At 40.7% G+C, this 15,412-nt stretch overlaps 1 protein-coding gene across 2 annotated transcripts in view; it reads right to left on the bottom strand.

Moving 5' to 3' along the window:
* Window positions 1–5,856: 5,856 nt before the first annotated feature.
* The window catches only part of SORBS3 (sorbin and SH3 domain containing 3), a 35,056-nt gene continuing 25,500 nt past the window's right edge, over window positions 5,857–15,412 (bottom strand). For both annotated transcript variants that reach the window (XM_023494782.2, XM_023494781.2), the window contains exons 19-22: window positions 14,838–15,203; window positions 13,229–13,332; window positions 11,957–12,063; window positions 5,857–6,686 (exon numbers count right to left, since the gene is read on the bottom strand). In XM_023494782.2, the coding sequence (XP_023350550.2) occupies window positions 6,625–6,686; window positions 11,957–12,063; window positions 13,229–13,332; window positions 14,838–15,203 (639 nt within the window). In that variant the 3' untranslated portion in view covers window positions 5,857–6,624. The remainder of the gene's footprint in view (window positions 6,687–11,956; window positions 12,064–13,228; window positions 13,333–14,837; window positions 15,204–15,412) is intronic.

Genomic DNA, 15,412 nt, shown 5'->3' with positions numbered 1-15,412 from the left:
GCTCAAATCTAGCCTCACACATTCCCGAGCTGTGTGACCCTGGGCAAATCACTTAATCCTGATTTCACCCCTCCAAAAAAGGGGGTCATAGAGAAGAGGGATTGGATGAGCATTTTAACCCCAGAGGAGGAACAATTAAATTGTAAGCTCTTTGAGAGCTGGAAGTCTTTTGCCTTTCTTTGCATCCCCAGCACTTGGCACAGTGTCTGTCACTTTGTGGACACTAAATAAATACCGGCTGACTGACCAAGAGGGCTGAATCAGAAACAGGGTAGAAATGTCAGGCAAATTTAACTTCCATAGGAAAAATTTCCTAACAATTAGAGCTGTTCCAAAGTAGAAGGGATTGCCTCAAGAGACAGTGAGTCCTTCCTTGAAGGTCTTCAAGAAAAATGTGGACAACTATTTGTTTTGTACTAGGGATTCTCTTCCAGTTTGGTTTGTACCAAGTGTTGAAATCCCTCAATCTCTCAAACTCTATGATTGTTGTGTTCTGCACAAAGATGTGAAGAGTTTGGATTACAGGGAAGTATCTTGGCTCCCCAGAATCCCAACACAGAGTCAGGAAAATTTCCAATCTGCCTTCCCAGCCTTATTCTCCACTAAATTGATGCATGAACCCTCTCTGAAGTCAGACTGGATTTCCTCTCTGCCACACTTTGCTCATCCTGGTCTCTGCATTTCCCCCAACAAGGTAACCCTTCCCCTCCTCCTAGTATATCTGACTCCTGCTGAGCCTTGGGGGCTGACTTCAAGGCCCATTGCTTCCCTAGAGAATATGGCTTATCTCAACAACTAGATTGAAATCTCCTAATGAGCAGAGACCCAGTTTTAGGCTCTTCCTTTTCCTCATCATCTAGATTAGATCTTTGAAAAATGTGGACATAAAAAATTTGATTTCTATCAAAGAACAATTAAATGTCAGAGCTGGGAGAGACCTCAGAAATCCAATCCAGCCCTCTGATTGTACAGATAAGGAAACCAAGGTCTTGAGGGAGACTGACTTATCCAAGATCGCACAACTAGCGTTTTGGCACAAATAGAACTGGAACCTAACCCTTCAATTTATAGAATAACAGCAGTATTGTAAAGAAAAACAACTTGAAATATTTAAGAGCTCAGATCAATCCAATGACCAATCTCAACACCATAAGACTGATCATAAAAGTTGTTTTTTACTTACTGACAAATGTCAGAGTATAGACTCAGGATACAGAATAAGACGTGGCTAAAGTGAGAATTTGTTTTGCCTGATTATATATGTGTGTTTTTCATTTCTTATCTTTTTTTTAAATGGGAAGAATAGGAAATATGAAGAGGGAACTTAGGGATAGGGTAACCCTTCCCTGTTCCCCCCCCAAAAAAAAAGGGGGGGGGAGAGAAAAAGAAGCTAGAAGCATTAAAAAAATGCACATAGAAGACACAAAGAATCATGAACAAGCAAGATAACCTTGAGAGTTACATGCTAAATTTATTACTTATTTTAAAGGAAAAACTAACTATGTAATAGGGATACACAGTTTTACATACAATCTTCATATTCTGCTCTACTACATATATAGAAATATCAATTTGTCTGATGTACATCAAAAATTAAACAATGAAAAATAAAAATAAAAAACTCCAACCATCCTGATTCCCCTGCTTTACTCCTGCTTCTACTCCTCCCCATCCCTCCCTCCCCCCCCCCACAAGTAGCTTCATGATCCAGTAGACAGAACACCGGAGTTAGAATAAGGAAGAATTGAATAAATATCTGCTTTCTGATACCAACATGGACAAGTCATTTAACTTTTCTGTGCCTCAGTTTCCTCCTCTGCAAGATGGGGATAATAGAAGTTACCAACCAGTATTATTATTCATTATGCTGATCGATTAGATGATATTTTTGTAAAGTATTTTGCAAACCTTAAAATGCTATTTAAATATTAGCTATTGTTAGAAGATACTATCTTCCTAGGGTAACTTGTTCTGCTGTCTCCCCTCATTCCATTCCATCCTCAAACAAAACAAAACACCTCCACAGACCAAAGCATAAACAATCAAGATGGAGATCAGTGAATCTAGAGCAAAAGAGGAGGCAGGTGTCCATGATGCTATTTTGGGTAAATTACTCAGTCTCTTTTGATTAGTTGCTATCTGTGTAAAATCGAGATAACACTTTACCACCTCCTAGCAGACAAAATGGACAAAATGGCCTTCCCAACCAACTCTAGAATCTACATGCAGAAGGCACAGGGCCAAGTTGTCTGTGGGCTGTGCAAAATTAAAGAACTCTCTCCTACGGCATGGGAGAGTGGGATCTTGGAGTCAGAAATCTTGCCTGACATTCATGTGATCATAGGCAAAGGATTTTGAATCTTTGAACTCCAGTTCCCTCATTTATAAAATGAAGACAATAGTAGGCTAACCTCTCTGGGTCATTGAAAGAATTGGATGAGGTAATGCATATAAACTTTAAAGCTTAAATTAAAGAGTTGTTGATTCTATTTGGGTTGAGTATGGACCTGTGGATTCATCGGTACAGACCAGGAGTTGACTCTATATGGCATTCTCATCATTTTTCAACAACTCTTCCATATACTAAAGATAGCAGAGATAGAGTTATAATACAGCAGTATTTCCAGTGCCATACATGTTGTCATACCACAACATTTTTTAAAATTACCAGTTCATGCCTGTCGTGTCAAAACAAGAAGAGAAGCAAAAGGAAAGAGTCTTTGTTATGACTTTTTTGCTGTTGTTCAGAGCCAAGATTGAAATTTTTCTGAAGATAAACTCTGAATAGTTGAGGACATCAGCTTTTGCTGCAAACTTGATAATGTTAATAAATTCAATCCAAAATTACAAGGCAAAATAGTGATGATATGTGAAACTCATACTTTAGCAAAGTCAGTTCGATGAAGACTAATAGTATTTGGAGATAGCTTGGATCTAGTGCTGGGAATGGAGTCAGGAAGACTCATCTTGCACAGTTCAGACCTGATCTCAGACACTTATTGACCCTATGCAAGTCACTTCACCCTGTTTGCCTCAGTTCCTCATCTATAAAAATGAACTAGAGAAGAAAATGGCAAATCATTTCAATATCTTTGCCAAGAAAAACCCCAAATGGGGTCACAAAGAGTAAAATTAAACAACAAAATGCTGTTTGAATTACAAATAATATTAAGCTGCTTTATACACTTCCTATATCAAAAGTTGATATACACTTCCTATATACACTTCCTTGTCAAAAGTTGAAAGGAGTGAGAGCTCCATTCCTAAACAAATTTGAACAGAGTTCAAAATACAATGACCTTTTTCAGACCTTAATGAAAGTGTAAAAGAAATTTCCATATTTCAAAGTCTATTTGGCTATGCAGTTAAGGAACTTCTACCAAATCTTCAATTGTAAATGATTAATCTGCAATGCAATGAGATGATATCAAGAGAATCTAATAAAATAAGTGCCTTCTAATGGATAAATATGTTCAAGTAAAATCATATGCTTGGGAATGTATATCAATTTTTGGCCATCCCCTTGTGAAAAGACATTTTCAAAGATTAAATGCATAAAATCACATTACAGATGAGCATATGCAACTGATTGTGGTTATAGAGAACGCTAACATTGAACCCCAATTAAATGAAATGTTATTTCCCCCAAAGGAATTTTATTCTTCTCATTGGTAAACCTGTTAAAAAAAATTGTACTCAATTATTATTGTCATATTTTGAATTTCATCAAATTTTGGAAATTTGTTTTTTCTTGTTACATAATAAGTATCTATAGAATACTTTAAGTAAATATTTTAGAATGTTGCACAAACACTCTGCCCTTCTTTTTACTTTCAGCATGCAAAATACCTGGCAGGTAGACTTCACAGGAGTTTTTGGGTCACCTTATTTGTGATGGGCTGAATGGCATTGATAAAAGGCAGCTGTATAGTCCAGTGGATAAAGCTTTAGGCTTGAATTCGAATCCTTCTTCAGACACTTACTGTCTGAGTCTAGATATGTCACCACGCTTTTTGCTTCAGTTTTCCCATCTGTAGAATATCGACAATAATGGTACTTCTTTCACAGGATTGTAAAGTTAAGATGAGAATATTTGTAAATAACCTTGCAAATCTTATATAACTATAAAAACGAAATTATTACATTAGCGTAGCTTAAAGAGCCCTGCTTTCCTTCACTGAGGTGTGTGTATACAAGGTGTGTAACCATTAGAGTCTTCCCTGTTTTGTGACTGACTCAATCTCAAAATAAATACCCATGGGCCATGGAGAGCCACGTTTCCCAGTACCAAAAATGAGCTCGTTAAAAAAAAAAAAAAACTACTTGAGCGCTTTTCCCTTCAGCCTGTGTGCCCCAATCTTTGAGGCTGCCTACCCCTAGCCCGGCCCAGCCCAGGGGGCATCACCCATGTTTGTTGTGGTTAAGGCCCAAAGGGAAGGCTGTGATTCTGACTTCTGCCTGAGGCAAAAGGAAATCTGTATTTCTTCTTTTCTATGTACACTGGGAGACACAGACTGTCTACCTGAGTTGGGGGACAGTAAGTGGTTAAGAAATAGGGATTATATCATCCTTGCGGGGATGGTGAACCAGAGAGAAGCTCCCAGGAGGCTGTGATTGGGTTCATTCTTCAATCCTCTGAGGCACAAGTATAGGAACACACACATATATCAGTCCTACCAAGAAGTTAGGGTCCCAGGACTCATTCCTAGAATTCAAAGCCCTCCCAAATCCGTCCAGGCCCAAGCAGGCACCTCTCTCCAAATTAAACCTTGCTCCTCCCAACTCATCCAAAGCCTGGGGATTCCCAAGGGTAGAGAGAGACTCTATAAAACCTTGAAGACTGAGATTCAGAGAGGGTGTGGCGGGACCAATATCCCAAGGTCCAGTCCCAAGCAGGTTAGGCTAGTTTTCCTTTAAAAAGTACTGAAACTGTCCAGGAGACTTAATTGGCTTAGAGCATAAAAGGCTTGGGCAGTTGAAGTAGTTTCCTGGTGCCATAAGTACAAAAACCAGAGCAGGTATAGTCACTTGACTCCTCCCTTTAACTTCTGACAGATGGGTCATCATAGCCAAACCTGGCACTTATGCCTCTCTGAATGTGTCATATCTTCAATTAAAATCTTTTCCCTGAAATGTTTTACATAATTGCATAGGTGTCACCTGATTGTTTACTGTCTCTTGGAGGAAAGTAAAGAGAGACAGAACTCAAGGCTTGAAATCACTTAAAACAAAAATGTCCCCCTCATCTAAGTATTCTGCCCTGCCTAGGCTATGAATGCCTTCATTTTCTTCTAATCTTAAATCCAAAGTTCTCAGCTCACTTTGTTCTGCTCTCGATTGGCCTGAGTCAGATCTGGCCAGGGAAGGTTATAAAGGCACCTGAGAGGGGTGATGGATGAACATAGCCTGAGCCCCTAAAAAACCCTTCCTGGCATGAGAAGGCCCTGGCTTGGCTACCCAGGGGACAAATGCTCCATCAGGGCCTGTGCTGTGTCCGTCTGCCATGACTCCTAGCCAATCTCTCCAGCTGACACAGACACACAGACACGGAAAACATCACTAGCAGAGTGATTATCAATGTCATCTCATTAGGCGAGTCTGTGATTGCCCCAGAATCCACAAGGGCAGCCCTCCCTCCTCCCCAGTCATCCCCGTTCTCTCCATGTTCCCCACTCACATGTGGAAATTCTCTTTGCACCATCCCTGTCAAATTGTACCCCGCCCCTGAAGATGGGCAGGGGGTTACTGTGGAGATCAGTCCCATGAGACCTCCATGGCAGGGCTCAAGTTCCAGGTAAGGAACCTCTCCCTCTCAGAGAAAAGAACCAACAGCAGCCCCCCCAAAAAGCCTCGGAGTCAAAAAAGGTGTTCCAGGTTTATTATATAGTTTCTCCAAGGGGAGAACAAGGGTGCCATAGGAGGGGGAACGTACAGCCTGAGTCTTCCAGGACTTTGGGATTGGATTACTAACATTAAAGGCTGAACCCTTACTGGAGCTCTGAGAAGAAGACCAGAGAAGGGCCCTCCTTGCCATCTCTCCCAGCCCTTTCTTAACTCAACTAGCAAAGAAAGGGAGGGAAGACAAGATGAGACATGGGAAGGAAACCTCTTCCAGGTGATAGCACTTGGTCCATTAAGTTAAGAAGGTGGTCCTTGGTCCAGGATACATTTCTTCATGGAGATGGAGGGGGTAGGGGGAGAGGAGGAGAAGTTATTTCTGGTCTCGATAAGGCTGGGAACTAGCCTTGTGATAAGGCTGTTAGAGGGGTGTCTGTGAGTTGAGTGGAGTTATTCCAGGTCCCCTAAGGCAGGGAGGATGGGAAGAGCAGGCAGAGGGCTGGTGGTTGTGTCTCACACAGGATGGGGCCCCACAGAAGCCGAGGCATCCTGCAGACGCTCCTCCCCTCCCCCTCCATCCCCATCCTCCCTCAGGTCTTAGAGAAAGACCACAACAAAGCAGCTGTCAGTGGGTTAGCTGAGGAAGGGGAGGGTACAGAGAGAGCCCTTGTCAGCAGTGTCCTAACTGCAGCACCTCCCACTCCCATCCCTTCTCCCCATCCCCATTCTGGGCTGGGCTTTCATAGGCAGAGCTCTGGGCTTGGTCCAGGCTGCCAAAGGGTCCGTTCATACAGGGGCCACGTAGTTTCCTGGGAAGGTTCCGAATTTCTGGGTCCTCCGGGAGACACCTGCGAGGAAAGAAACAGAAAAATGAAACCTGGGGAAGGGGGGGACACACATCTTAATAATGATGGGGAGTATGGGTGTGGAACACTAGTGTCAGCCATTTCTCTTGTGATAGTTTTGCTGAACTATTTATGTTTTAGCTTAAAATTGTTTTTTATGGAGGGTGGCTCTCAGAAGTGAAAAGAAATAAATGAGAAATAAGAGTAATGTGAAAAGAAAATTATCAATAAAATTTTATATTTTTAAGAAAATGTTATGGGAGTGGAGAAGATGGTAGAGGAAAAACAAACAAATCTTCTCAAGTATAGTCCTAGTAACAATGACCAGAAAAATTACTCTAGCCCACTTATCTCCATGACAGCCGGAGGTGGAGGGTGCTTTCTAGCTTCTAACTCCTACCCCCTGGTGGCAGAAGTCTAGAAAGCAAGAAGCCGTCACCAGACTCCAGCTAACTCATGGTACTTACAGTCACTGGTGGGGGATCTTGGAGACCCTCTCCTTTAACACTCTCATTTTATCAATGAGTCACTGAGGCCCAGAGAGATTAAGAACCAGATCACACAATAAGTATCAGAGATAAAATCTGAAGTCTGGTCTTTGGATTCACAATCTGATGCCTCCTCTATCAACCCACACTTTTTCCCATCCACACACATCTGAATGAACAAGAAAAGGTTGTTTGTGCCCTGCTAAGGGGTCAAAGGGAAAACAAAGAGAAGGGGTCCTCGAGGAATAAAGGAATAATCCCATCCATCCCTTCCTCCTGGAAAGTCCACATGCTTCAGAGAGGGAAGGTAGTTTAGAGGAACTAGCTTTAAAGGGGAGTGAGGGTGGGGAGACAGGAGACCAAAGTTCCAGTCCTGACTTTGCCATTTACTTTCTGTGTGACTTGGTGCAGGTCGCTTTCCCCTTCTGTCTCTCAACTTCCGGGTCCATAAAATGAAAGGGTTTTTACTAAATGACCTCAGAGATTCCTCATAGCGTTTGCATTTTATGTTTGCAGATGTTAAAGTCCACACTCTAAGGTTTGGGTCTTACACTGATAAATCAAATAATTTTGTAGATGGGAAAGCAATTCAACTCAGATATAAACATTTTCCTTTGAGAGAGAATACTGAGATTAACAAACACGATCAGAATCCAAGAACTGCAGCAGTCAACTGAAAATGCATCCTTTCTGAAACAAACCCAATAAGTGTTCACTGAAGACCTCCAAAAAAGAGGAATCCACTATCTTACCAAGTAGTCCATTCCATATTTGGATCATTCTGTCAGTTTTTCCTGACATTGTCTGAATTTATTTATTTTTGCACCCTCTATCCCTTCCTCTTAGTTTTGTCTCTATGATCAAACAGAACGATTCTAATTTTTCTTTCATTTAATAGCTCTTTAAAAACTTGAAGACAGCTATCATAGCCTCATTGAGTTCTCTTTTCTCCAGCGAAATATCACCCAGTTCCTTTAACTCATTCCTATAAGTCATGGACTGTCCTGATTGCTGACTTCTAGACATTCTCTGTCTGTCTCTCCCTTTCCTTCCTTTCTGCATATTTTTGTGTTTGTACAAAATATATTAAATAAATAAAAAAAAAGGTCTGCAGGTTGTAGTGTACCATAAATACCATATGAACAAACAGTTTGATGGAGCAGCCAAGAAAGTTAGGGTTATCTTAGGTTGCATATCTTCCAGCAATGAGGAAGTGGGAGCCACCCCTGTACTCTGCCCTGCTCAGACCACTATCTAAAGTATTGTCTACAGTGCTGGGCACTCAGCACTGAATTTTAGGAAGGATATTCAGTCATCTCCCTTCTTTCCTTAGCAGCAACATGGAATAAGAAGAAGCAGCAACAGATATAGCACTGACTCTAAAGGCAGGAAAATCTGGTTCAGAGTCTTCCTCAGATAACTACTAGCTTTGGGAGCCTCTGTGACTTAACCTCTCAAGGTTTCATCAATAAAAAAGGAAAAAAAAAAAAAAAAAAAGGAAAGCTAACTTAATAGCCTCTAAAGGCCAGCTCTAATCTATGAGGAAGAGCACTATACATCCAGAATACTAGAAAACAAGATTTCTAAGTCAATTAGTTTTTTTTTTTTAATAATCTCTCATCCCCTTTATTACAAGAGAAGCTTTGAACAGTATTCTGACTCCATGATCCAAAACTAAGATGCTTCTTATCACAACCTCTAGCTTCTCATTTCTCCAAATGAATGAGTTTATCTGACTCACCCTTCCATCTTTGTCTTCACTAGATCCGCTAGTTATTTTATTTCTCCCAAGCCATCAATCCTTTTCTGGCCTTACATCTCACCTATGCCCCTCCCCCTCTAGCAGAAATTATACCTTCTGCCTAGCTAATCAATTCAATGTCTTCTCTCAAATTTCTTGTCTTTTGGTCTGATCACTGCTCATACCTTGGCAAACCCGACCTTGGGTACCTCCAAAAGTTATCTCCACCACTCTATTCATCTTTTACTGAAGAGTGATAAAAGTGAACATTGAAGGAAGTCAAACAACTGTGTTTCACAAACTGCTACAGGTGAATGTAATCTTATCTCAAATAAAGTCTCACCACTTTATGGCAATCTTTGTATATTTCTTTAATTGATTTTCTATCACACCCCCAACAGTAGCTCCTCCATACCTTTTCAAGCTTTCTCCAGGAGTGTCAAACTCACATTGAGTCAATGATTCCAGAACCAGATTATCAAAATAAACTAACACACAATGGACAGAAATAATGTAAATTTGTGGTTTTCTAAATCAATAAGGAAGAAGATGTTTCTATTTGAGTTTGATAACACGGTTCTACCTTTCCTTTTCAGCAAAAACTCTTATCTTACCAAAAAATATAGGCCATCTAATGTGAAGGCCCTTCTCTGGTAGCCTTTTTTCTTGACAAAGTTAATCTTTCTATTTATGATCTTATGCTCCCATCTTCTCTAGCACAGTGCCCTTTCGACTATCTCAGTGCCATCTTTTATTTTTCATTTCCACAAATTAAGTGGTTCCTTTACTTCTTCCTACAAATGCATCCAAGACTTTATCAAAAAATTTTCAAGGGATCCTATCATCCTCTCAAGTTATCACCCTATCCTTCTCCTTCCTTTCACAATTAATCTCCAAAAATACTTTTGCATTGGTTGCCTTTACTTCCTAATTACTTCTCAAGCCCTTACAAATTTGGTTTTTGATCTCATAATTCAATTAAGCAACTCTCTCCAAGATTCTTCTCTCAAGTTCTAAATTCAATAGCCTTTTCTTCATGTCTTTTCTGCATTATTTGATATTCTATGATACTACTTCTTTCTGGATACGCCTCTTCCCAGGGCTTTCCCCCATTCCCCACATTCAACCAACATTTCCAAGACTAGACAATTCTATGTCCACAATATATTTCATATCTCCTTCTTTTTCCCTAATATGTTCAGGTTTTTATTGCCTCTCAGCTAGACTACTGCAATGGCCTCCTGATGGAACTCTCAGTTTCCAGGCTCTCTTTTTTTCAAAGCCATTCTCCACATAGCTGTTAACATAATCTTCCTAAAGCACAAGCCTGACTGTAGCATTCTCCTACTCCAAAATCTTCATTGGCTCCCTATCATTTCTACAATGAAATACAAGCTCTTCAGTGTGGCTTTTAAAGTCTTAACAATCTAGTTTGAGCATATCCTTCCAAGATTATGACAATAGCCCTGCCCTCCACACCTAATGTTCCAGTTGAAGGGCTGACTTGATACTCTCTGATCTCATTTCAACCTTTGCAAAGACCATCCCGCATACGTGGAATATTTTACTTCTACTTCCTAGAATTCTTAGTTTCCTTCAAGGTTCAGATTGTGCCTTAGCTCCAACAGAAACCCTTCCTCCCTCCTCCCCCTTAATTGTTAGTACTCTCTTCTTCATCAAATTATCTTGTAAATACTCATTTGTTCATATGTTTTCTCCCTTCAGTGATATTAATCAATCAACAGGTATTGACAAAGTGCTTTTTATATGCCAGCCAAGAGAGTTATATTTCCTCAGCCAGACTGTGAAATCCTTAAGATTAGTGACTGTATTTTATTCTTCTCTAAAATCTGCTCTGAGCCAAGCCCAGGGTTGGACAAATACTCAATACTTGATAATGGGTTAAAGTTTTCCATGGAAAGTTACCATATTGTATAAAACAATGATATATGTGTGTGTATGTATGTACACATATACATGTGCTTTATAAATACATATATATGTGTATGTGTAGATATGTGTGTGTGTATGTGTATATATATATATATATATATATACACATACACACATATACATACACACACATATATTTAATCCTTTGAACTTTGTAAGGTTAAGTACTATTATTTTTATTTTACAGGTGAGAAAACATCTTGGAGATACTGGGACTTGCTCAGGGTCACACAATAAATAACAAGTCAATTAAATCAAGATTCAATCAATATTCATTTAACTTTACTTATTAATTAATAAATAACCAAAATAACTCTGCCAATCACGTAACATTTTAAAATTTCCAAAGCACTTTACATAACAAGCTTGTCAGGTAAGTGCTACCTATTTTGGGCATGGGGGCATGGAACATTGCTTTCATCAGAAAAGTTCATCCTAGAAAGAATACTTCCTCTATTAATCCATACTGAATTGTACTCTAGTATTTTGGGTTGTTTTTTTCCCCCCACAGTGTTATACAGTAAAGTTTCATTTAAGAGACTCTACAATTGTCTATATCAGAAAAAAAAAAGCCTAGTGCTCAAGTTTTTAAAGAGAGCTGCCTGGGGCACTGAGAAGTTAAAATGATTTGTACCACACGACAATCAGCAAGTACATTAGAATATAAACTCTCGAGTCGGGATCCTTTCTTAGTAGCTCCAAGCAGCAGAAGAAGATGGGTCAAGCTTCTGCACTTCAGTTTCCTCCATCTAGCTAAAGGGCATTGTAAGAATTAAATGGCCTGAGAGGAATGCTATGAAAGATGCTACTTATATCTATATCATATTTGAAAGATGCTACTTATATAGCTTGTCTTCTCAATGGGCAGCAAAGGGAAAGCATTTGGAACTGAAAATTACAAAGAAACAACAAAAAAAGAAAAAGAAAGATGCTACAGAAACGTAAGCCCTTTCCTGTCACCTTCCTGGAACTGAATGGCTGTGGCCCCTGAATGTTGGCAAACTGGTGCAAGTGAAGGCTGGTCCCAGTCTCACAGGGCCTCCTTCCAGGTGCTGACACCCACAAGAGTCCCTCCCACCCCCAGGCCGTACCCACAAACCAGCCATCGTCACACTGCTGCATGACATCCACCTGGTCTCCTTCCCGAAGCTCCAATTCATCTTCATTCTGGGGCCAATAGCGATATACTGCCCGGTACCTAAGGGAGGAGATGCTGCAGTGACCACAAGCATCTTTACCTTTTCCCATTTCACTCAACATCACTGAGCAGACCTTTTCCCTCTCTGTACACTCTCTTTTACACTTTCTTTTGTGAAAACTCAAAAGAATTTGTTCTCCTTTGGCACAGCCAGATGTGCTTCCCTTCCAAACCCAACCCATCCTACAAGCCTATCTCTTCCAGGAAGTCTTCTTCCCTGAGCCACACTGACCCTTTTCTCTCTCCTTTCTCAAAAATCTGTGTCAATCATTTCAAGGCAAATAAATACAGAATCACAGATGTTCTTTGCTGGAAGGGACCTCAGAGTTCATTTAATCCAACCTCTAATTTTATAAATAAACTAAGGCCTAGAGAGGAAATGTGATTTGTGTAAAGCAGAGTCAGAAATCTCTTACCATCTACAGCCAAAAGCAATAATATTATAAATAAATTCATATATATATATATAGCACATTTGTTCCTCTGTCTTTTCACTTTTCCCTCTGGGTCAGGGATTGGCAAACTATGGCCCATGGGCCAAATGTGTCCATCACCTGTCTTTGCTGGCCTCCAAGCTAAAAATGACTTTTATGGGTTTTGACTGCTGAATTTGACCCAGAGGCCATAGTTTGCTGACCCCATATCTAGATTAAAATATTCCTGAAAGAACAAAGATTACCTGGACATCACTATTGTCTTCCACCCAAATCCCCAATCAGAGAGCTGAGTTTACTTGTTGAATTGAATTGTATTTAGCTTCCTCAGTGGCCCCGAGTATGAAAGTCTCTATTCATTGGACCACATGCCCTATAACATTTTCCACCCCCATCTGACAATTTCTCAACTCATACAGACCAGGTGAAGATCCTCAGGGTTTGTGGTCAAAACAGAACCAATTATTATTTACAATCTCACCGAATGGATGTTAAATCAATCAATCTGAGACCTACTAACACCATAGTTTAAAAAGATAAAATTCTCCCACTGCATCCACGGCAATTTCCTGCTATCCTGATTTACATTTTACCACTGGACCCAGAGGGCTCTAGAGAGAGTGAGATTGGGGACTTTGTACAGTCCCACCCCACTTGCAAGCAGTGATGTCACCTTTCTGGTATCATGATTCTCTTCAAGAACAAAAAACAAACAAACAACAATGACTCACGGGGTCCAGTGAATATTAGATGATCCAGAAGAAGAAGAAGAAGGGTCTTGATGAGGGCTGGGATCCCAGTGGTAAGTTGGTAATGTCCTGGAAACACCAAGACTCTGAGGACGAATAATGAGAAAAGCATGGGCTATTTTGAAGCATGTGTATGATGCAGGTAGACAAGAGTCTATCTTTCAGCAATGCTAAAAGGATTTTCAAAGGATGCTATGGCTTAAAGAGAATAATTGCACCTTAAACCCTTTTCAATACGTTTTTATACATTGGCTTGCTTTATTCAAACCATGATCTCAAAAAATATTTAGGGTTTTATTATCCCTGCTTTACATATTGGCAACTGAGGCACGAACATCTAAAATGCTTAGATTTTTAGAAAATGATGAAATAACTGGCATTCCATTTTATCTATCCATTGACCCTTTGGAAGACACTCTGGACATGGAATGGTATAAGTGTAGTTTTGCTAATGTTCAGTATTTCAGTAGTTTCAACCACATCCTGATTCTTCAAGATCCCATTTGTGGTTTTCTTTCTTTTTTTTCTGACACAAGGTTAAATGACTTGCCCAGGGTCACACAGCTAGGAAGTGTTAAGTGTCTGAGACCAGATTTGAACTCAGGTCCTCCTGACTCCAGGCTTGTGGTTTTCTTGACAAAGATCCAGGAGTCATTTTCTTCTCCAGCTCATTTTACAGATAAGGAAACTGAGGCAAACAGGAATAAGTGACTTGCTGAGGGGTAAGTGAGCCAGTAAGTCTCTGAGGCCAGATTTGAATTTATGAAGGTGAGACTTCTGATTCCAGGCCCAGCATTCTAACCATTGTCCACAAATAAGACCAAATCCTAGGATTAAGGCTCCTTTATAGCTGGCATTCTCTCACTACTCCTGCCTGCCTAAAGTGACTTCTGGTTCAGGTTCTACCATAGACTAAGAGCAAACAAAGGAAGGTGGAGCAGGATGCAAGGTCCCAAGTTATCCCATTCCTGTTTGTCCTATTTGCTATGTTTAGAGTAATTAAAATGCCTATTTATTTATATGAAAATATAATATGACATAAAAGGATCAGAAAAAACTATATTGAAATCCAGTTCAACAGAAATATAGTGCACAAGGCTAAGATAATATGGTCTCTGTGGAGGGAGAAGATCCTGCATAATTAATAGTCACCATCAGTACCCCACAAAAAGATTTCAGTTTGTCAAAGTGTCTTGTTTGTTTTGAGAACCATATTCTAACTCCACTCCACACTCCAACATACACAGATTGGTTTTCATTGCTCTGCTCAGACACAATTACCATCCACTCCCACTGGGCTATTTCGTACACCATGGTCTACCTAGAATAAACATCCTATTTTACCATCCCAGCTACAGAAATAGGGAAAGAAGCAGATTTAGGATACCTCCTTCTCTCTCTCTCTCTTTTTTTTTTTCCTGAGGCAATTGGGATTAAGTGACTTGCCCAGGGTCACACAGCCAGGAAGTGTTAAGTGGCTGAGACCAGATTTGAACTCGGGTCCTCCTGACTTCAGGGCTGGTGCTCTATCCATTGTACCACCTAGCTGCCTCAGGATGCCTCGTTCTCTTCATGGGAAATTGGGAGTCACCTGGGTCTGAGGTCTGGATGGAGAAGTCCGTGAGGAAGGTTCCTGGGTGCTGGAACGAAAGGCCAAACCAGTTCGATAGGGAGAGGTTCGGCCCCCCCAGTCAGTGGTGTCGGCTGTGCTTTGGGATACAGAGGGGGAACCAGATGGCCTTGCTTGTCTAGAGGTGCCCAGGCGTGGGGACCCTGGGACTTGGGAGCCAGCCAGGGTCAGGTGGGTGGGGGTTGGGCCATCTTCGCAGATCTTGACCCTGGGTTCCTTGGAGACGTGGATGTAGTTAGCAGGGAAGATGCCCTGTCGTCCAGTCCCTGAGATGCGGCCCTCGTACCAATTTTCATCCACTTTTCTTATCAGGCAGATACGCTCACCCTGCAGGAAGCGGAGAAACAAAAAGGAGCTTTCAATCAAATTTTTCCTTCATGAATCTTCCTCTCCCAGTCAGGCAGACTAACATCCCCAAAACATTCCACCCCTTTCCCATCTCAGGCATTTCCCCCACCTGAAGTTCCTTGCCCAATTCCGGTCTAAATTGTTACCTTTTTTTACCTGTTACTCTTCTCTACCCAGCCAGATTATGT

This window comes from Sarcophilus harrisii, chromosome 2 (genome assembly GCF_902635505.1).
Source record: "Sarcophilus harrisii chromosome 2, mSarHar1.11, whole genome shotgun sequence".
NCBI lineage: Eukaryota > Metazoa > Chordata > Mammalia > Dasyuromorphia > Dasyuridae > Sarcophilus > Sarcophilus harrisii.
Note: the sequence above shows the minus strand (reverse complement) of the source record. Positions and strands in the feature narration are given on the sequence as shown.